Source organism: Polyodon spathula, chromosome 4 (assembly GCF_017654505.1).
Source record: "Polyodon spathula isolate WHYD16114869_AA chromosome 4, ASM1765450v1, whole genome shotgun sequence".
NCBI lineage: Eukaryota > Metazoa > Chordata > Actinopteri > Acipenseriformes > Polyodontidae > Polyodon > Polyodon spathula.
Genome location: NC_054537.1, coordinates 79,576,015 through 79,599,675, shown reverse-complemented (window position 1 = coordinate 79,599,675; position 23,661 = coordinate 79,576,015). Strand labels below are relative to the sequence as shown.

The 23,661-nt window shown below is 36.2% G+C and overlaps 1 protein-coding gene across 1 annotated transcript; it reads right to left on the bottom strand.

Annotated features, from left to right (window-relative positions):
- Positions 1-3,852: 3,852 nt before the first annotated feature.
- On the bottom strand, positions 3,853-4,761 carry LOC121313872 (transmembrane protein 74-like). Its single transcript, XM_041246653.1, has one exon. The coding sequence runs from the start codon at positions 4,708-4,710 to the stop codon at positions 3,853-3,855; it is 858 nt and encodes a 285-aa protein (XP_041102587.1). The 5' UTR covers positions 4,711-4,761.
- Positions 4,762-23,661: the final 18,900 nt, after the last annotated feature.

Below are 23,661 nucleotides of genomic sequence, written 5' to 3'. Positions count from 1 at the left end.
AACTAGATCATCACCATCACTCAAACAGCACATGCTCAGTTCAGTTCCCTGTCTGCCTGTGTCAAAGTCTTGAGATTGTATATAAAAAAACAAAAACAAAAAACGATTTATAAACTAGGTAAGTATATATAACAACTTTGTTTTTTTGTTGTGATATATACCTGTGTTACCCAGTTTGTGGGTCCAAGCTTTTATCATTCCTAATCTCTGTAGTTGATTGCTCTTAGCTTTGTTGTTTAACATGAGGTTTTGTGATGATTCCCTGGGTTAAGGCCAGTTGCAACATATTACAATTCACCCCATATAGCAGTAGCTCAACTATTTTTTGTATTTGCTTTCCCTATGCCACAAGTTAGACAGAGGAAGACAAGTAGGGGAGTAACTTTAGAAATCTTGGACCAAGCATCAAATGAAGTGCAGAATAAGAGAAAGCCGATTTGTGGCAAAAACATTTAATATCTGCCATGTGACATTAGCCAGGTTTTTAGAGCAAGGAACAGGTTAGGTGGTGAAGGGTCTACGAAATGTTGGCTAACACAGTGCAACATGATTCTTCACTGATAGGCAGGAAAAACCTCTGACAGAATACCTGCTGGAGGCTGCAGATTTGTATTATGGACTGACTCCCTGTGAGGTAGGCATACTCATTTGCACATTGTAGCAAAACATTGTTAGGCTTAGAATAGTTAATGGAAGGATGGACTATACAAGTGGTGAGAAAATAGGAGTGATCGCTACAGTGTTCATGGCACTTTATTTTATTATGTTATCAAGTTGTGGGAAGTGGCTTGGAAACTCTTTTCAAGAATAAAAAGTTTGTATTCAATTAGAAGCATGATAGTTCCTTAAAGCATTAACTGTGTTCTGCCCTAAATAGTGTTTAAATATTTAATTCCATCCCTGCCAAATCCACGTGTGGAATGTGGCTTGGTCTTGATTGAATAATTGATGGTGAATCAAGCCCCAGCCACATGGTATAACAATGGAACCAGACCCTTTGTTTGTGGGTTAGTTTAGAGAGGTACAATAAGGAGTGTTTGTTTAGATTTTTTTAAATCCTTTTATTTGAACCTTTCTTTTGTTCCTGTGTTTGGTTTGCTGGTGGTTAATTAATGAAAGTGCACAACAGCGTTTAAACTTTGACTATATTAAGACATTCTGTTCAAATATTGTATTCTTGAGTATGCTGGTACATTTCCAAAACAACAGGAGCCATACTTTGATACAATTGATGCTTGTTTGTGTAACTTATGTAAGGAGTGCTATCTGGTGCAGTTGCAAACCGGGACTTTTTTAAGGTTTTGGAAAAAATGTTCGGACACCTGTCAATAGGGTTCAAGAAAACCAAGGGTAGCCACAATGGTATGGATACAAACAATGCTTACATTGTTAAGAAGGGATACTAGACCAATCCACTCCTTTACATTAATTCAGAGAAGTTTGTTCTACTGAATGGATCTGGAAGCAACTGCCAACTGAACACTCACTCTCAGCTTACAACTTGCTAACCTTTCATGATGGAGTTCTGTGTGAAATGTTGCCTTAAAGCTTTATCTAACTACCCTAGCTCTTGTCAGCCACCAAATGGAGAAAGGGACATACAAACACATTCAAGGCCTGACCTCAGAACCATTGTGAAAGGTAAATCTGTAAGTGTTGCAAACATGGTAAAAAAAAGTCCTACCTTTGACTCCTCAATTGAACCTTCTGAGTTGCTTGTTGCTAGTTAACAGTTTAACTTTCCTATCATGAAATGTGATGCCAATTAATCTGTTAAGCTTTTTATAAGTTATACTATAGGACTGTGCAGCTAGAGAGAGGAAAAGTAGAAGATAACTAGAAATACACTGTATGAAGCTATAGTAAGGATATTAAAACTTGGTTTACTGGCTGATTATTTGCTTGTTGCTACTGATGGTTTTAAAATACCAGGTTCATCTTGGAATTGTTTGTATAACTTTAGTAGGACTTTTAATGGAGGGACACTTATTCTAACTAAGGCCTACAGGCATGTTATCAAAACAGGACAATCACTAGACTAATAATGAGCACTCAAGACATGCAGCAACTGCTTTTTCATCAGACCCATCTGCAGGGAGCTACATACCTATATGTTTTCATAGAATATGTTTCAGTGAAAGATCTACTGTGAACCTTTTGGTAAGATACTCAAAGTGATAATAACTCATTTGGATCCCTTTACTTGTAATCTAATGTTTATTTTACAGTCTTTAGAAAACAACTCAAATGGAAAGATAACCATTTTCCATGTGCAAAGCTTTTACATGTAAACGCAATGAACCTTGTCTACTATATTACATTCATATTGTAAAAGGTCCACAGGATTTCATTATAAAACAGTCTAATTGTTGTTTTTTGTTTGTTTGTTTTTTTTTTTTTTTTAAGTAATGATAGAGAGGCCTTTGTCTTTTGTGAACCATCTGTTTATTTTGCCCAAAGAAAAATACATATATTTCAATGAGAATATGCAAATTATAAATATACAATAATTACAAATAAGGCATGGGGAAATGTGTCTTGGAGCACAGAGAAACATTTTAAAACAAAAGGGGTTTCCCATTTGTTTCTACACTCTAAAATGTAAAAAAATAAAAAGTTACATTAATTTAAATTTAAATTTGAAACAACTACAGTTCCAAATATCACTTAGAAATAACATCACACATTCTGAGCAAACCACTGCACTAACTATATAGAAACAAATACATGTCTTTATTTTTAACTTGATTTGTAGTATAATTTACAGTTGCATTTCTTTGCCGAGGCTAAGTGTGAGTAAAAAATATAACACATTTGATTTCTATATTACATTAAAGAACTCACCCCCAGAGTAACTTAAAATATGCCCTTTATTACTGTATTAAATATTTTCCCTGGGTTACTTTTGTCCTTAAAATACAGTATGCGGAGAACATACAGTATTGTTTCTTTCATTTTAAGAATATAGGCCACTACTGTGCAATACATTTAACTGAAGACATTAGGTCATCAATGCCACTTTATGTTTATGCACAGTGAAAATGATATTTACTCAAAAAAAGTGAGATTTTGATGATACTTCACAAGAAGTGCCCTAACCTAAAACTCCCTTTATAGACCTTAGGATTCATCAAGGACACATAAGAATATAAAGCATAACAAGAGGCACTTTTTGTAAAGCCTTAAAAGGGCACATTAAAACAGTTACGTTACATAGATTTTTGGTTCTGCATGTTTTTATGAATGAGGAACATGTAGTTCAAATATTGACTTGCTCTCTTTTGGAATAACTAAAAAGCAAAATTTATAAATGTATTTATACATTTTTAGGAAGAATAAATTAATTGTGACAAACACAATTTGAGTTAAAATAAATACAGCCAATATTACAAGAAGGCTGTTTTCAGATGTAACCTATTTTCTTCACTGAGTTGTCTGTTGTAAGGAGGCACCAGTTACTAATAAAATAGTGGATCTGATGAAACGTGGGCACTGTAGCCTTAGCACTATATAAAGAAGAACATTATATTAAAGCATCAGTTGTAAATAATGAAATCAATTTAAAATATAAATAAATAAATAAATAAATAAATAAATACAAGCTATAAGCCATTTTCATTACAGGCAGTTTCTGTACATCACAACTTCAGCAAGAAAGAAGTAGCTGACTTCCCATCAGTGCCTACACTATATTTTATTAATGATTAAAACATCTGATGGACAGGAGAACATATAAACAAATAATCGACACGCAAAAGTATTTGCATACAATATGTACATAAAATCAGTTATTCTAAAACCTGATATCATATATATTTTAAAAAACATATTGTATATTAAAAAATACAACTTTTAGTCTATGGATACTGTATCTTCCTCAACTATAGATACCTGTGAGGTAGCGTCGTTGTGACTTGAACCCATTTTAAAATTGATAGAGCCATACAGTTTTGCAGATTCTTTGGAATATGCAAACGCTTTCCTTCTGTACATCTCTCCCTTCCACATGGATACCATGAGTAAGGTGGAGAGCACAACTCCCCCCAAGGTGAGCAAACAAAGCCCAGCAATAACACACTTGTCTAAGTGGGCTCCAATCCTTGCACTTTCATTCTCTAGCCTCTCCATCTCTCTGGCTGAGACAGTATCGGGGTTTACATTGACATCTCGTGGTATTGCATAGGAAATAATAACTAAGAATATCCCTGTAACAAGAAACGTAATTGCACTAATAAAACCATAGTCAACTGAAGAAGCCTCTAAGGAAGTTTCATCATCAGACATGAGAGAGAGGTCCTGAAGACCTTCTTGTCGAATTTCATTGGAAGAGCTGTGATCTGATTGCCCATACAGGCTTTTTGCAGACAATTTCGGGCTGGCACGCTGGAGGTTAACGTTTTCATCAATGTAAGTGAATGATGTCTCTAATTCCTCGTCGCAACACACCCTTATCTCCTTTCCAAGTCCTTGACGGCAGTGCTTGAAATGCTGCCCCCCTTTAGTGGGAGTTGTCCCTGGTGCTGAATTACATTGTCCTTCACTGGCAGTTGCCCTTTGAGCTGAATTACACTGATGCTCGCTAGAAACTGCCTTCCCAGCTGCAGTGCTTGACTTATGAATATGCAAAGCTTTAAAACCCCAGTCACTATTGTTTGGAGGAGCAGGGTGCCGGCTTTCTTTATCTATCAACAGAAGCTCGATAGAAGCCATTTGATTTGTGTTTCCTTTTTCAGACACCTTCTCAGTCACTGCATTTTCCAAGATCCCTATTAACAAAACATTAAATATATTTAGATAGACTGTTTTCAAAAAGCAGAAATACAAATATATACAATAATATTGACAGACAGCATTTATAACAGATGGATAGATAGATAGATGGATAGATAGATAGATAGATAGATAGATAGATAGATAGATAGATAGATAGATAGATAGATAGATAGATAGATAGATAGATAGATAGAAAAACGTTGTTTGGAATTCTATGCAGTTAATTAAATAACAATATTTACACATTTATAAAACCAGTCGGTTTAATTGTTTGTTTGCTTGCTTGTTTTCAACTGTGCTCACCTAAAAAAAAAAAAAAAACAACGAAAACCCCACAACTTCTTGCACGCTTTAGATAGCCCAGTACACATGCATGCATTAGAGCATTAGATGAAACGTAAATCTTCCATCAGGGATTACAGTGTCTGATTTGTCTCCAACATCAATATCCAATTAGCACGCAATCCACATACCATGCATAGATTATCCTAAAGCTTTACATTTATTTAAAGCCTTTAAAAGGAACAATACAGCTTTGTCTATTAAAATAACATAAGAAATAAACCAGATTAAAGCTGTCAAGGTATTCTTAATGCATATTGAGATATTACGGCATTTTTCGAGCAGTCTTTCATGTGGTAACCCGATCCCCTATGGGAACAGTTTTACCGGTACTGGAAAAAAAAAAAAAAAAACCTTAAAAGACATTTATGTGATGTATAAATGCATTTTAGAGAATAATTACATGTACTCTAAATAAAATAATGTATTATTTTCACGAAATGTTTCTGAAAATAAATTAAGAACACTGTCTCGCAGTGGGTCTAGCGCATGCATTGACAAATAAGATTCGCACACTGTAACATAATACTTGTCCCATTGCAATAATAACAATACAAGCAGCGCAAATACAACTAATTAAATGTATCTAACATATCAGAAATTACACACTACGTTTTAATAGAAGAAACCAAACTATTAAATTAGGAATACCTTTCTCCTATTTCTACGTGATTGCATTCCCTCCTGCCCTTCTCTGGGTAATTGAAAAATAAGGTTTTTTCTTGTCCCTCCCACGCAGGGTTTTGGCTGCCTCGCTGTGGTGCTGAAATGAAAGCTTGAACAGAAGAGCTTCAGCACCACGGTATTGCCTAAGCAAAACGATGCACTTGAATTGTGGGAACCGTAGTTCCAGTGCTTGTTCTTTCCAATATTGTTTATAATCACTCTATCACGTGATTGTTTTCTGATGTTTATATATGTTTATGTAATTTTGTTTATTTGTTCGTTAGTAGTTTAGAAAGTTGCTACCTTCGTGTTGAACATATTATCTCTAGGTGAGAAAGCGCTTGATAAAATTTAATCAGAAGTTTTCTTAAACATCGAAATAAATAAATACATTTAGTTGGCGTAAAAAAACCAAACCAAACAAAACAAAACAAAAAAAAAAAAACATTTAACTGTAAAAGATTTTGCATGGACAAAGGAAACATTATTCAACAAACAGCTTCCTGGAAGTCTACTAGTCACCTGTACAGCTCTGGTCAGCATTTTAGGATTGAGACAAAACGTTTGTCCATAGCTGTAGACACTCTGCTTGATTACAGGCACTCGAGCACTTACATAAGCAACCATAGGTCATCACCTTTATCTGCACCATCTCTTAATGCCCTCGCACTGTGCAGGTGTAGAAAGCTCTAGGCTAGCAGCACTTGATTTGGTGAAAGTCGAAAGTACATGAAGAAATATCCATGTTGGTGTAAAGCTGCTGATCTCCCTACAGCAAACTGGTAATTTTGCAGTTCCTGTAGCAAATTGGTAACAGTAGGATTAAAATATAGTGGGAGGAGGGTGTTAATAATAATAATATAATAATAATAATAATAATAATAATAATAATAATAATAATAATAATAATAATAATAATAATAATTCAGCAGCTAGTTGACATGGCACTGTTAACTGTACCAGATGAACAAGACATGCTGATCCAGACCACAAGACAATGTCTGGTCGAGGGTTAGTGCTGGCAATCTCAAGTGGAAAAATAAGCCATTGACCAACATTGGCCAGCATTTTCCAGTGTCTAGCAGCTTCCAGTTGTCCTGGGTGAGGCTTGGTCTTAACACCATTTCTTGGTGGTTGTTCTCCCAGATGGAGGAATATTGTCTTTTGTGTGTAATGCTTTGATGGAACTGGTGGCAACTTATTGGCCAGGTTACACCTCTCTTCCAATGCTAAGGCCAAATGTTAATGCCAACTAAACCATCCTGGGTTAAGATCCACCTTACATCCTGTCAAAATGTGCCTTAATGTTGAAGGTGATGAACACAAAGGACATGAGGGATCCTCACCAATCCAGAGGTTTAGGTTCTGTGGTGATGGAAGAACATTATATGTTGATCTGATGAGGAAACTGATCCTGCTCTGTTCCATTGTCCATAGGTCTTGCCAGCCGATCTTTTGTTGTTCCACACTCTCCCATCTCTTCAATTCTCCCTGCTTAGTCTGGGAAACGGCCTTTACACACGTCATCCTCTCCTCCTGCTTTTGCACCTCATTGACTACCAGCTTCCTCTGTTGAGCTGGGGTTGCCTTTTGCCATGTAGGAGGAGCTGAACTGAGACCAAGACCCCCTCTTCCATGCTGAACTTGTCCCATAAAATCACCAGTTTGAAGGGCAGCCTTAGCATCTTCCACAGCTTTCTTTGCAGCCCACTTTCTTCCTGTTCTTTCTTCACATTTGTCGTGTGAATCCACTAATGTAATTTTCAGCTGGACCTTGATGCACTTAAACTCCTCGGTTAGAGCAGAGACTGGTAGCTTCAGTATTCCTTTACCATAACGTCCCACTCTGCTGAGACAGCATGGAACTCCCAACCATTTCCTGACGTATGAACTTATTAAAGCTTCCAGCTTCTCAACTGTTCTCAAGGAAACCTCATACACAGTTAGTGTCCTTTAGATCCACGTTGCACCATCTCCCTAGACTTTTCATTGGCTTCTCAGACACTGTTAGTATTGCCTCACTATTAATGTAGAACTTTTTGTCTAATACTTTACCTTAATTATAGAGATGCTACTTGATTTAGTGGGCTTGAATTGCATTCGTGCCCATTCAATGCTATTGGTTAAATTGCCCAATACATGATTAGTGCAGGCTACTGTTGTAGTCATTGTTGTCATGTCATCCATGTATGCTCGAATTGGTGGTAGTCGCATTCCAGAAGCCAAACACTCTGCTCCCACTACCTATTTTGATGCCCTAATAAGTACTTCCATTGCCATTGTAAAAGCCATTAGAGAAATGGTACATCCTGCCATTATTCCAACTTCTAGGCATTGTCATGTAGTGCTGAATTCTGAAGTTGAAAAACTAAATTGCAAATCTCCAAAGCAGGCTTTCACTAAATTTCTTATTGTCATCGGTAAGCTGAAAAAATAAAATGCTGCCCAAGGAAGTTCATATAGCACTGAACCATATGCATTAGCCAAATCCAGGAATGTCACATGGAGTTCCTTCCTCTCCTTTTCAGCTGATTGAATTTATTGCCAGATTACGCTGATGTGTTCTAAGCATTCTGTGAAACCTGAAATGCCCACTTTTTGTACTGAAGTGTCAATGAAGCAGTTTTTTAATAGGTAGGTTGACAATCTGAAAACTTGCTTTCTACGTTTAATAGGATAATACGGTGAAACTGATTGATGCTTGTAGAATCTTTTTCTTCTTAAAGACTCCACCTGCTCGGCACCTTGCTCTCGGTACAATCTATTTTTCCCATGCTACTCCCATGCTACTCCCATGCCACATCCACAGGATTCATAGAACTCCTGAAACACTCTTGTACACTCTGTATGGAACTCCATTAGGCCCTGGAGATGATGATGCCCTGCTTTTTTCATAGCTTGCTCTACTTCTTTCCACTTAGGTGCACAGTCCTCCATTTGGTATTCTGATGGATTGATAGGTGGGATGTCTGAAGGAATTGATGTGTTTCCTCCAATATCTCCCCAGCAAAAACTTTGATGATTTTAGTGTGCCATTTTTCTTACTGAATAACTTCTTTACAAATTTGAGTGGAATTTTATAAAAGCTAGTTCTCGCATGCTCCTTCTTTTTGTAGCCCTTCTGTAGATGCTCAGCTCTGCACAATGCTGCAAGCTTATCTTTTATGACCCTTTGTAACAGATTAAGCCCCTACTGTCTCATTTCTATAACTAAGTGTTTAATCTCCTGCTGCCATCTAGACTTTCCGAGAATAGTTTGCACTTTTTCCTTCCTTTTTTCAACTCCAAACCTCTCGCTTCCATATGCGTAGATGATGTCCCCAAATTTATCCAGCTTCTTTTCAACTGTTCTACTTCACCTTTCCAACACAAAACATTGTGTCCAACTTAGTTTTCTCACAAGCTTGTGCCCCTTGAAGTTCTTTTCTCTCTTACACTGGTTTGTCTGACCGGGTTCATTAGGTTCATCACTAGTTGTATCCATGCAAGTCCTCCTCAAGTCTATGACAGGGGTGCTGATATCCTGCGAACTGTGGTTTGCTTCCTGTTGCTGGATTTCATTCGACTGACTTGACTGACTTTGTAATAAGTATTGATCAATGTGAGGCCCTTGTCTGACTAAAACAAGGAAAAGTGAACATATTATCACTGTTATGGCCTCTTTACACTGGCTCCCTGTGCAGTATAGAATTGATTTTTAGATTTTGCTGTTAACTTACAAGGCCCTGAATGGATTAGCACCTAGTTATTTACTCCTAGGGACAACAAAAGCAACATGGGAGGTAGGGCTTTTCCTTGTTGAGCTCCTAAAATATGGAATTCTCTGCCTTCATTTGTCAGGGAAGCTGGGACTGTTACAGTTTTTAAGTCAACACTAAAAATGCACTTTTAAAAAATGGCTTTCTTATCTTAGTGGGTTTTAAAGTAACTTTAAAATTGCTGCTTTTGTATTATTATGTGTATACATTTATTTAAATCTGTTATTTAAATGGTCTGACTGTGGCAGTTGTATGTGTGACACGCTATACAAAATGTATTGTGGTTTGTTCTTTTTTTCTGCTATATACTGTACAGTGCTTTGCGATACTTTTGTATAAAAAGCGCTATATACATGCAATAAATAAAATAAATAAGTAAAATAAGATTCATATTCAGTAGGTTGTAATGCATTTTTCTAGCCCTGGTTGGAGTTTGATTAGTTGTCAGATGGGTGACCAACAAAGGAAAACCAGATGATATTGGTGGCATTTCCCTCTCTTTGGTAGAACTCAGTTAATTGCCCCAGTATGAAGGGCTGTGATGTTTCCTTTTTTTGTGCAGGGCTGAAACCTTGGCTAAATTATAAGATAGCACAAAGTTTTAGCCTAGCTACTGTAGCTAAACAGGTCTTCGATTCCCCAACGAATGTAAACAGGGACAGGGCATTCCTGAATAAACAATGCTTCATTTCAGTGGTTGTATCCTCCTTCAATTTCTTAAATTTATTACATTTGCAAACATGCAATACATACAAAGTTAAAGTAAAAAATTTTTTTGAAAAACCTTTCAAATTAAAACTCTCAGAGTAATTAAATATCTTAGAAAAAATGAGAGCATTACATCTTGAATGTCTGGTGATTTTTTAAAAATCTTTATATTAGGACAATTTTGACATAAACTGAAATATTTCCTGTGGCTCTGAACTAACGTTATGCCATTCATCTACCTTTAGATAGTATAGTACAACATGCTCAAAATCCACAAGGTAGGAATGTACAATGTAGTTATATTGTTACTTCTCCTTGAAATGCATGGCATGTGATGCTATTTTTTTTTTTTCGGTGGGGGGGGGTCCACTATTCTTATTTTTTTATATATATATATAGTATTGTGCAAAAGTTTTAGGCAGGTGTGAAAAAATGCTGTAAAGTAAGAATGCTTTCAAAAATAGACATGTTAATAGATTATATTTATCAATTAACTAAATGCAAAGTGAGTGAACAGAAGAAAAATATAAATCAAATCCATATTTGTTGTGACCACCCTTTGCCTTCAAAACAGCATCAGTTCTTCTAGGTACACTTGCACAAAGTCAGGGATTTTGTAGGCATATAGTCAGGTGTATGATTAAACAATTATACCAAACAGGTGCTAATGATCATCAATTCAATATGTAGGTTGAAACACAATCATTAACTGAAACAGAAACAACCGTGTAGGAGGAATAAAACTGGGTGAGGAACAGCCAAACTCAGATAACAAGGTGAGGTTGCTGAAGACAGTTTACTGTCAAAAGTCATACACCATGGCAAGACTGAGCACAGCAACAAGACACAAGGTAGTTATACTGCATCAGCAAGGTCTCTCCCAGGCAGAAATTTCAAGGCAGACAGGGGTTTCCAGATGTGCTGTTCAAGCTCTTTTGAAGAAGCACAAAGAAACGGGCAACGTTGAGGACCATAGACGCAGTGGTCGGCCAAGGAAACTTACTACAGCAGATGAAAGTCACATCATGCTTACTTCCCTTCGCAATCGGAAGATGTCCAGCAGTGCCATCAGCTCAAAATTGGCAGAAAACAGTGGGGCCCTGGTACACCCATCTACTGTCCGGAGAAGTCTGGTCAGAAGTGGCCTTCATAGAAGACTTGCGGCCAAAAAGCCATACCTCTTACGTGGAAACAAGGCCAAGCGACTCAACTATGCACAAAAACACAGGAACTGGGGTGTAGAAAAATGGCAGCAGGTGCTCTGGACTTATGAGTCAAAATTTGAAATATTTGGCTGTAGCAGAAGGCAGTTTGTTCGCCGAAGGGCTGGAGAGCGGTACACAAATGAGTGTCTGCAGGCAACAGTGAAGCATGGTGGAGGTTCCTTGCAAGTTTGGGGCTGCATTTCTGCAAATGGAGTTAGGGATTTGGTCAGAATTAATGGTCTCCTCAATGCTGAGAAGTACAGGCAGATACTTATCCATCATGCAATACCATCAGAGAGGCATCTGATTGGCCCCAAATTTATTCTGCAGCATGACAACAACCCCAAACATACAGCGAAAGTCATTAAGAACTATCTTCAGCGTAAAGAAGAACAAGGAGTCCTGGAAGTGATGGTATGGCCCCCACAGAGCCCTGATCTCAACATCATCGAGTCTGTCTGGGATTACATGAAGGGAGAGAAGCAACTGAGGCTGCCTAAATCCACAGAAGAACTGTGATTAGTTCTCCAAGATGTTTGGGCCAACCTACCTGCCGAGTTCCTTCAAAAACTGTGTGCAAGTGTACCTAGAAGAATTTATGCTGTTTTGAAGGCAAAGGGTGGTCACACCAAATATTGATTTGATGTAGATTTTTCTTCTGTTCACTCACTTTGCATTTTGTTAATTGATAAATATAAACTATTAACATGTCTATTTTCGAAAGCATTCTTACTTTACAGCATTTTTTAACACCTGCCTAAAACGTTTGCACAATACTGTATATTTTTGCATAGTCAACAAAATGTGTGAGGCAGTGTTTTTGACAGCTGTTTTTTGTTCACAGGGATGAACACGTCATATAGATTTATTATTTTCTTGTTTGTTTTTTTAGCAGGCGGCACTGGGATTCTCCGAAGGATGAGGCTGGGCACCAACTATTTTTACTTTAGTTATATTTTATTTACTGTTGTTTGGGTTCAATGTTTTAATAAAGGTGGTTATTTAACGCAAGAGTGTCCCGATTTAAATGGTTATTATTGTGGAAGTTTTCAATATTGCTGTATATGGTATTTTCTACAAACTTGTACAGCATTTATAATATGTTAGATTTTTTTTAACAACAACAATGCTGAAAACATATCTACTGTGGCTAGGGATGCAAAATAATTAATGGATTGGATTGGTTTGGAAAGGGCTGTGCAATGCTGGCAACCATGCAGATCCCAAGCAAGCATCTTAACTGATGTATTGAAGAACTTAACTGATGTATTGATAAACTGATGTATTGAAAAACTGTTGCTTTTAACCATCTCACAGAGGGTTGGAATCCAATACTGTAGTGCATTACACAACACTGCCTGGTACACTCTTTCTTCCTTAATTTTGGTGATCAACTACAATCTGTGAGACACAAGTTGAAAAACTGGGTTAACAAACAATTGAAAAGCTTTTTAATATATTACACCAGCAGGGGCTCAGATCTGCAATGGCAGTAAATCACACAACCCAGTCCCATTAAAAACAAATGTGTAAAGCCGCTTTTACCCAAGTGTGTTTGTGTCTGTTAATATATGTATACTGGGCCTATCTGTTCAAGTATAGATTCATATAAAATCTACAACTAATCAAAAATGTACACTGTATATTGAATAAAGTATAATGTAACGGGGTCTTGCTTCTGGGTGTGTGCATTCACTGCTGAGTGACAAGCAGGAGATCAAGACAGGGGTTGAAGTTGAAACGCCAGCACAGGCGCACAGGATTTATTGACAAACAGAAAGCAAAAGTAAATAAAAATGGTCATGTGACGTTACCAACGATGGTAACACACAGAGGACTACTACAGCAAGCTGTACAAAAACTGCAAAATAAAACACAGCACAAAAAACTATCAAAATAAAGGTGCCGTAACAACGGCGTGCGCTACTCCCTAAGACATGGAGGTCCCGCTCTATACACCTCGCTCACTATACATTAGTGGGATTTACAATCCCTGAACTAATCTTCTCTGTTCAATCACAACCAAACCCCGACTCCGACTACTAGCAGGGCCGTCGGCGGTTTCGCTTCTGTGTTGAATTTGTGTTGAATTTAAATCAAGGGAAGTAATGTTAAAACTGTTCAATGCATTAGTAAGACGTCATCTTGAATATTGTGTTCAGTTGTGTTCAGCTGTGTTCAGCTCTGGTCACCTTGCACAAAAAGGATATTGCTGCTCTAGAAAGAATGCAAAGAAGAGCGACCAGAATTAATCCGGGTTTAAAAGGCATGTCATATGCAGACAGGCTAAAAGAATTGAATCTATTCAGTCTTGAACAAAGAAGACTACGCGATGACCTAATTCAAGCATTCAAAATTCTAAAAGGTATTGACAATGTTGACTCAGTGGACTTTTTCGACCTGAAAAAAGAAACAAGCACCAGGGGTCACAAATGGAGATTAGACAAAGGGGCATTCAGAACAGAAAATAGGAGGCACTTTTTTACACAGAGAATCGTGAGGGTCTAGAATCAACTCCCCAGTAATGTTGTTGAAGCTGACATTCTGGGATCCTTCAAGAAGCTGCTTGATAAGATTCTGGGATCAATAAGCTACTAACAACCAAACGAGCAAGATAGGCCGAATGGCCTCCTCTCATTTGTAAACTTTCTTATGTTCTTCTTATGATCGCGGGTCACTCTCACGGTGATCAGGATTACGCAGCCAGGTCTCCATGTCTGGGTAGCTTGGACGATCTTTAGCCCATTGTCCGTGGCTTTGCAGCAGCCTCAAGGTGAACAAACAGGACCTCTTTATACCTGACCAGTGCTGGAACACACCTACCTGCTGATTATCCCCAGCTGGCAATCACACACAGCAGGCAGGCTATCCCAGGAGAATCAGGTACTTCATTAAATTAATTACAAAAATGTACACACTTACAATATATATACACACAAAACCAACTCTTCATGTGCAGGGCTCCTGCCCTGCTACATATGCACTAAACTATTCTAGACGGTTGTTAAAGAAACCAGCGACATCCTTTTTAATAAAGATATCATAAGATGTTTGCAAACTAGACTTATTTTGCAGCCACTACATTCCAAAAAAAGACCTTCAGAATACTCACAGCGGAACATCTAAATCAATACTAAAAGGATACCCAGCCATAACACTCAATCATAAAATAGATTGTTGTACTAAAAATAAACTAAGTAGGAGTTTAGACAAACGTTTCAACAAGAAATCTTTATCAGTCGATATTGCAAAGGCATAGGTAATGTCCTGTGGTTGAAATATTTTGTCTAAATTGTTAACTTCAGAATGAAAATATATGTCTAATTTGATAAAGGCTTTTCCAGTACTATAAAAAGGTTGAATATTGTGATAGGAAACAATAATTTCTCAGTATGTTCTCAGCAGCACTGCCCTTCTTTACAAGTAGTAAAAGTAGTCAGGGTGTCAGGGAATAAAAGTATAGAACCAAAAGGTTGAATGGTTTTTAAATGATTCTTAAAAAACTACTCTCCAGAAAAGATATTTAAAGTCAGGCGTTCTTGAACAAACATTGAGCTTATGTGTCTTTGGCTAATTACAGGACAATAAATACGACTTCAGTGCGTTTCTTCCAGAAATAGCAGGACCCTCATTCAGTGTAAAGGGGAAAATCTTCAACAACCATTATTATGATTAGCATTTGTAATCAGCATATTACTTATTTTAGTAGCAACTGTTTGTTGTGCTCAAACTGAAAAGATGCAATATGTCTTTCAGCATTTAATCATGTGATTTACAGCACAGAATCTCTTCAGAGGCCAAACTATGAAACCATAATGCTCTGTATTAGCTATAAGAATACTGTTGCAACTGTTTCTTGACATGTGGTAAAATATAATTAATTTTAACTTAAAACTTTACTTCCCTACATCCTAATGTGTTTTAAGTGAAAACTTGAACTTTGAACAACTTTGTAGTTTGCTGATAACAAACTTTGTTTCCTTCTTTTCTAAAATTTGTAGAGTATTTCAAAATGATTTATGTAAAGAACATAATTCTAATACACTGAATAGCAATCCATTCTGGTTGAATATGTATTTAGTCAGTACCAAATCTTATGAGGGATCTGAGCCAGACCAAAAAGCCAAGATGACTTTTAGCAGCAGTCAGGACAACTAAAAGTCAGTTAACGGAAACAGGTGTAGACTGGAGAAATCACCCAGGAGGGGAGACCCCAGGGCAGATATCAAACCCAGTGACCTTTGTCCATATAGCAGATACCACACACTTCCAAAACACATGTAAACTGAGGTATCAGGGACACATTTTGTTTAGATGCATTTGCATGGGAATGAATAAAACTCAGCGAATAAGTTTAATGTGAATGAGTTGGTGAGGAGAGGTTAACCATCTCCCTGTTAATCCAATTCAGATGACCCTAGAGATGTATTTGTAAATGTTCTGATGAATCAATGCAATGTTAGGAAGGAGGCAAGACAGTGTATAATTCCTTCACAGTGAACTGGCTAGAGCAAACCCCATGGGATCCTTTATGCATGGATAGATGATCCCAATCTAAGAGACATTAAGTCATTACAGCATTACAGTATCAAGGAGGGTTTACAAAAAGCTTACTTCCAGTCAAGTGTAAACCAAGGCAGCAAAGTGGCACAGGGCTTGCCAGCAACTTCTTTTTGCTTTGGGGTTTTGGAACCACAATGTCAGGCAGGTAACAATTGAACCTGCTTTTGCAACAAATGATTGGGATTTAGGAACAGAAAAGAAAAAGTCCAGCAGTCTGTGATGGGCTGTTTCTGTCATCTCAATCCACAAACATGGAAGAAAACGGAGCTAAAGCTGAAAATACCAATAGTAATATGTAATATTAGAACCCTTTATTAATCATTCTTTAATAATAATTATGATATTTAATTACATACATGATATCTGCACATTCATACTTTAAAGTGTCAGTAGAGTACTGATATTTAATTTATTTTAAAGCTATGATATGGAATGGTTTCCATGCAGTTTAGAAACTCCAAATACTCATTGTCGTGAGAATGTGACGTAGCGCGTACCTGTCACACACAGTCCTTATGCTACAGGGAATTCACGGCCAAAACACAGCAAGACTTAAAAAGGTGGGTAAATCGCCTTTTCATGCTAAAAAGCTGTGCAAACTGACCAAACACTATGTTTTTTGTTTTTTGTTTTTTGCATGGAAAGTCAGAAAGCCGCACCTTATGTTCACTAGGCTTCAGCATTGAAGATCCCATTTCTGACGTAACCTCGCGTAACTTCCTATTATAACAAAAATAGTGCTAAGACTACCATATAGCTAAAAATAATGAAGTGAAGAAATGTGTTATGTGCCCCATTTATAATCTGACACATATGCATTCCTGATGAAATGTTTTCATTAATAGCATGTGGTTTTCACAGATCTGCCCACAGCATTTTCTGATTATTTTTTGCAGCACTAGAATATAAATCAGTCAAAAAACGTCTCTTGTATTGTTTGCATGTTTGCTAATTGTATGTGTTATTTTACAAACTAACTCCAACTAATTGCTAAGGGACTGGCTGGCTTACACTTTACACTATTATCTGTGTGGGTGTAATTGCAAATACTAAAATTTGTTAATAATAATAATAATAATAATAATAATAATAATAATAATAATAATAATAATAATAATAATAACCTGTGTTATAGTGCTTTAATTGGATTCAGGAGCTTTCTTTAGTTCTTGTTACCTAGATATATTTCAACTAGGCTAAACCACGCAGTGTATTTAAGTAAGTGCTAGCACCATCTAGTGGACTGCCACTGTAAAGCAAGATTCCTTTAGTTTTACCGGCAAAACACTTCTGTTCACTAGATGGTGCTGGTGCTTACTAATATAAAGACTCTTTGGCTGATCTAACCTACAGTGCATATGTCTATGTCAGGCAAATAAAACTGAAGAGCAGTTCCTGAACTCAAGTCACCTTAACACAGACCTATCAAAAATGAAAAACACAAAATGTGAATATTTACAATTCGAACCATTAAGAAGGATTTCAGACATTGTAAAAATGGAAGGGGTCAGTAAACATCGTTTTTTTTTATTTGAATCAACTACTCTTTAACATTGAGCAATACAAGTTTTTTATACTTAGACTGTAACTTTTTTGTTTGTTTTTCCTTCTCTTCTCGACGACTAGGTATAAGGACATTTAATATAATGAACAAGTGCAAGGTTCGAGTTACAAAGTTCATTATCCAACTTTAAATCTTTTGCTGAGACAGATAACTTAATCTTACCCTGAGCTGAGAATCTATTAAAGCTGGGCATGTCCCTTTTGAAAAACTGCCTTAATAACATTAATGCATCAAGACTAAAATAGCTAATGGAATTACCTCATTTCATCAGTGGTTGCTAGCGTTATTGAGAAGCTAGGGCTTTCAAATGAAATGTATAATAGCCTCATAGTCTAAAATGAGCTATTTTTCTTTACGATATATAGTGTTCCTTAACATTTGAATATCTACATTGTGTGTGTGAACATATTTTAATGGATATACAATTATAGTTTATAGCAAAATACTTGCAGACAGGATCACCGATTTTGCATCATATGGTGTGTCTGATAAGATGACATTGGCTTTATTGTATCTTCCAACTTTCTCTATTACCAAATATATTTACAATCAATATATGGGTCTATTTAATTAATCTAATTTGTGTCGGAACTAAATACTGACCCATCTAGATTCAGTGTACTCAAGATCAGGGCTGTTACATTCTGTTTGTCATGCTTTCAGACCACAAAACCACTGCACAAGTTGGCACAATTTGTACAATTGTCTTTGTATCCTGCAGGGTTAAGATGGAAAATTGGATAGGAGTTTGGGAAATCAAATGGGTATTTTGCCTCATCATAATTATGACTTTTATATATCTTATGTATAGTAAGGATCAATATATTTGATTTAGTACGACTGAATATCTTAAAGTATGATTGAGTGTTTAACCTTTTAAATGTAAACATCGCTCCCAACACCACAAAATAGCAAACCAAAAACCAAAAAAAAAATGAAAATAGAATTACTGAATATACTGTACACAGTCCAGGGAATAGGGCAGTAAATGGGACAATGATTCCTGAATCCACCTGGCAGAAATAACAGCCTACCTGCTGTGTATGGTATTGTGACTAAAACCAGAGTGTATTCAACAAGTACAGATAATGCTGTATTTAGAAAATTTCCCTAGGGGGCGCAAATAACACAACGTTTTCATGCTGTTGTGTATGGGAAAAGTTAATGATTGTTGCATAAAACTGCTTATATTGTTCAAGTAACAAAATGTTCTGTTTTTTTTTTTTAAGTATAGAAAATGTACATTGAAGTACACTTGGTTGTATGCTGTAAAATGCTTGCTTTCTGGAGATATTAGATATTTTGTGTGTTATATTTAAGTCAAAGAAACACAGGCTTTAATACTAGAAAGTATGGCCCTAAAGAAGACTTCATGGAGAGTTGTTTTGCGTAAAAATGATACATTTTTAGATTGGTAAACCCAGGGATAATGAGTGGGAGAGGCAGAGCTCTTTGTCTCACGAGAAAAAGAAACAAAAAGCGAATCTGCCTTTCAAAACAAGCGAATGTTAAAGTATAGGTGTTTATGCAAGTTCCAACCGGCGATTCTCAAAAACAAGCCCAATTCTGCTTATTATAGAGGACTTGGCAACAGTGAAGGTTACCTCAACTGCCAGTTTCAATCAGACAGGAGCAATCTGAGGAGTCTCGTGTTGTCAGAGATTCTCTCCTTCTTTTAAGTTGTGTTGGATTTACTGTTGTGTCAAATATTAATGATGCAAACAAATAAAACACAGTCACTACGTTCATTTGCAATTTTATTTGGTCAGTTCTGAGAGTGCATCAACAACTTGTTGGATGTTTGTTGCACTGTTTTGGGCGATCGAGCTGACTCATGACATCCAGTTCACCAACTATATTTATTAACGTGGAGGGCAGACATGCGTTGTCTTTGGACATAGCTGGGATCCAAAAAAAGGACGGGAATTAATTCAGTTAGACATTTAAGCAGCAAGGAGCTGCATTAATACTATAACACGGGCATAACGCAGTTCATGGTAAGTGATATTATGCAGAACTGTAAATCCACAAGAGATATACAACATGACAGACCAGACACAGCAAAACACAATATTAAAAAAAAAAAAAAAGCCACCCGCATTATCATTAAGGTGAACTACACCATTGCTAACCATGAAATCGCCCATCAGCCATTATTTTCTGCCGTCTTGGAATCCACAATAATAACTGACCTGCTCCCCTGCAATATTTACAGTTAAGAATAAACACGCTCATTAACCTTTGCAGTGAAATGCGGGTTTCCATTCGAAACTGGGCGTGGATTTTCCTGTGTGTTTTGTCACTTACACGAGTGAATAAGATTTACCCTGTGTGGCCATTTTTTTCGGCCAAAAACCTGATTTATTGGAGTAATTCTGCCATTTCACATGTAAATTGACCCGCACGTGTAGGATTGACTACCTGCTTTAAGCAGGGATTATTATTATTATTATTATTATTATTATTATTATTATTTATTATTATTAGAATTACAGTATTATTCAAACAGTGCTTTTTGTTTATTTATTTACTTATTTATTGGTCCTGCAGTTAAGAATGGAAATCTTATGTGTACGTATGGAAATGTGTTTATCAGTGTTGCCAAACAAAAATAAAAATACAATTTATTTATTTTTTCTAAATTATGACATATCCTGAATTTCTGGCAGACGTGATAGGGGCATCGGAATCAGATTTTGCAAACTGCCCGTGACTGGCAGCTGCAGACTCGTGGTTCGGTAGCACTGTCGGTGGATTCCATTTTTCTTTTTGCAACAGCTACCGATTTTCATTCTTGAACGACAGTATACCCGTTCATAAAGCGCTTTGCGACAGTCGCCCGTATTCTCAGATCATTTAATGAATGGCAATATGGATGACTTTCGTTAGTTTTAAACAAAATTTGTTTTATTACGGCAGTCAGCAAGTACTTTTATGAATAGGACCCAAGGAGACTTGCAGGAAAGAAGGAAGAGGGAAAAAAAATTGAGAAGAATACAGCTATGCTTAAATAGTAAAAATGGACGAAGGCCAAAAGAGATACTGTACTGTAAACTCTACTGTATCTAAATATTAAGCTTGTATTTTAACCCTGTGCTGCCCTGACATTTTTAAAAAGGGGGAATAAGACGGACCCAGATAATTATAGACGTATATGCAAAATGATGGACGCAATATTAAGAGTTACAGTAAGCTTATTTATAACAGCAACAATATTATAGGCAGAGGGTCATTTGTAAACAACAAGGTACACGATTGCATCGTTGAGGAAGAGGGATAGCTTTTTTGTTTCTAGACCTGATGTACTGACCTTGATTTATAGTATCTTCCATAAATGTTTGTTAGTTTTGTGCCTTGGTGTTGGTGTTGGCAGCTGCATGCCGACCTTTGACTAGCCACGTTTTAACATAATCTTTAGGTTTGAACAATACCAGTAGTAGGCTGACTAATCTGACCTTCAAGAGCGAAAAGCGCAATTTCTTTGGCGTTGTGAAGTAGATTGCTTACTCACAGATGTCGCATCCTAAATATATATTGTTACAGAACACTTTTGCCATTTAATAAGTGTTTTTTTTTTTTTTTTTTTTATTGTACTTATTATGTACATATAGTTGTATTTTTTTTTAAACAAAAGTATGTTTTTTGTTATTATTATTTTTTTTTTAAATACGATAGCAAACTTGGGGAAATAGTGGACTCTGAAACCGCAGAAATTTAAAGTATTGCATTGTAACGATCGCTGGGTGTAAAAATCCAGGTTATAAGTACAAAATAAACGGGATGTAAAAAGGGGGAAAGGATCTTAGGGTAAGTGGAGCCGTCATTAAAAGCATCTTGAAGGGCAAATAGAATGTTAGGCAATGTTGCAAAAAGCTTGAAGTTCAAGTCTAGAGAGGTTATGCTAAGATATACATTGACCTAGTTAGACCCCACCTAGATATGGGAGAATGGTGTGCTAACAAGGGATGAGCCTTGATACTACGATGGTCTTTTCTCATTCCCAAACTTTTCTTATGTTCTTATTCCACATGTTATATTACAAATATTTTATATATTTGTATAAACAGTGATATCTGTCAATAGCAATAGAGTCTTGTCTTTATAAGTGTTGGCATCCAAGCTACTTGTAGAGTATTTGGTAAGAAACCTTTGTGGTGGGCTTTTGTACCTAAAATATATTTTTAATATGTATTACTACTGATGTGGAGATCATGCAGGCTTTAACTTTTACAATGAAATATTTTAATCATTTGAACACTCTTTAATTTGCAATTGTATACATTATTACTGTATTAGGAGCATGTTTATGTTTGTATTTGTCTGGCAACTTTGAAAATGTATATCAAGTAATTCATCTACAGTGTATATAAAGTATATAAAGTAATGTATATAAAGTAATCCTTTCCTTTTTCATGTAGATCAGACCGTGTTAATACCTTCCTGCCCAGTCTCCCGTTTTACAGAAGACGTGTCTAATCCAATTGTCAGCTGCTAAAGTCCTGACTTACACTAATTATGTTCTCTTTTGCTCTCAATGCTCTTTAAGCCTGATATCTGTTATTAGCTGTTGTCTAAATTGCAATTTCAGGTTTGTCACTCCATCTTATTCGTATGATTCTGTATGACACACACATCCACAATGTTTAGAATTCACATCCTAGCCTTGTATTTAATGTAATATGCCTGTATTTAATGTATTTGCATTGTTCCTCATTATCTTGTAAAGCGTTTGTGATGGTGGTCCACTATGAAAGGCGCTATATAAAATAAAGACTGATTGATTGATTGATATTACCGTTGCTAAATTAACATTTTTTTTTAAATGCTTAGAAGTTCTGTTCTGTGGAGGAAAGGTGCTAATGGTATAATTCATTCCATATCACCTCAATAGGCACATCCCTTAAGGAACAAAAAATATATTTTAATACATTGAGAAATATAATGTAATATATTGACGATTACAAAATGTATTACAGAATATATGCCAATATATTTTCATTATATTGTACAATATATAAGTCATACTCTAATATTAGGTTTTTTTTTGTTTTGTTTTGTTTTGTTTTTTTTTTTTTTTACATGTGAATACTTTTAATGTAGTTGGTAGCTATACAATTGCAAAAAACAACACATAAACAGACAAGAATATTTAAAACCTTAAGATTAAAATGACAATATATTTGATGTCAATATATTTAGAAAATATATTTTCCTTCCCTAAGGGATAGTTTGATAACAGTGAAGGTGGAAAAATATAGATTGAAATGCCATACAATGTTCCTGGAACTATTGGGCAAATCCATCTTTTTGTCAGTTGAGTAGGAAGTGTTTGGGGTAATATGTCCATTTACCAAGAACTAATCAATAAAAAATAAAGATACATCTGGTATAAGGAATTATATACTCAGTCAATAAATCAGACAGTTTTCAATATTTGTACTGGCATGACTGTAACCTTCAAGGTACTGTAATTGTAATAATAAGTAACAAGGACTAACCATCTAGTTTGTATTATGTGATTGAAACCTCCCATCTGTCAGAGTTTTAACCACCAAACTCATTTCACCTGTGAGTCTAAATAATAACCCAGGTCTTTAGAGGTGCACTGTCCAACCTAACCCTGAAAAGTGAGTTGTTTCTTGGGGCAATTACACAGACTTGAATATTAAACTTCAAATATTTTAATTTAGTTTTAAAAAAGCTTCATGCAAAGACCATTCCATCATCATTGTATTGACTAAAATAGGTTAACAAGATGCAGCATGAAAATCTGTCTTTAAATTAAAAGGACAATTTGAACATTTCTGTTCCACTTTGTTAAGAGAGTTTACCAGTAGAGACTTTTGACCAATGCTACCTCAATTGCTATAAATGCTGTCAAATGTGCATGCATTTTAAATTGGTTGTAGCTAATGAAATAATTGCCCATAAATACAGAGTAGTGGGTTCCTTAATTGCTTATCTAATGCACTATCATGTCTTAAAGCACTGAATCATTTTAAATGAACTGCCTCCACATCACCCACACTATAGCTCAAGGATGCACAGTCAGGGCAACTGTACCCTAAATAAGCTAATGGAA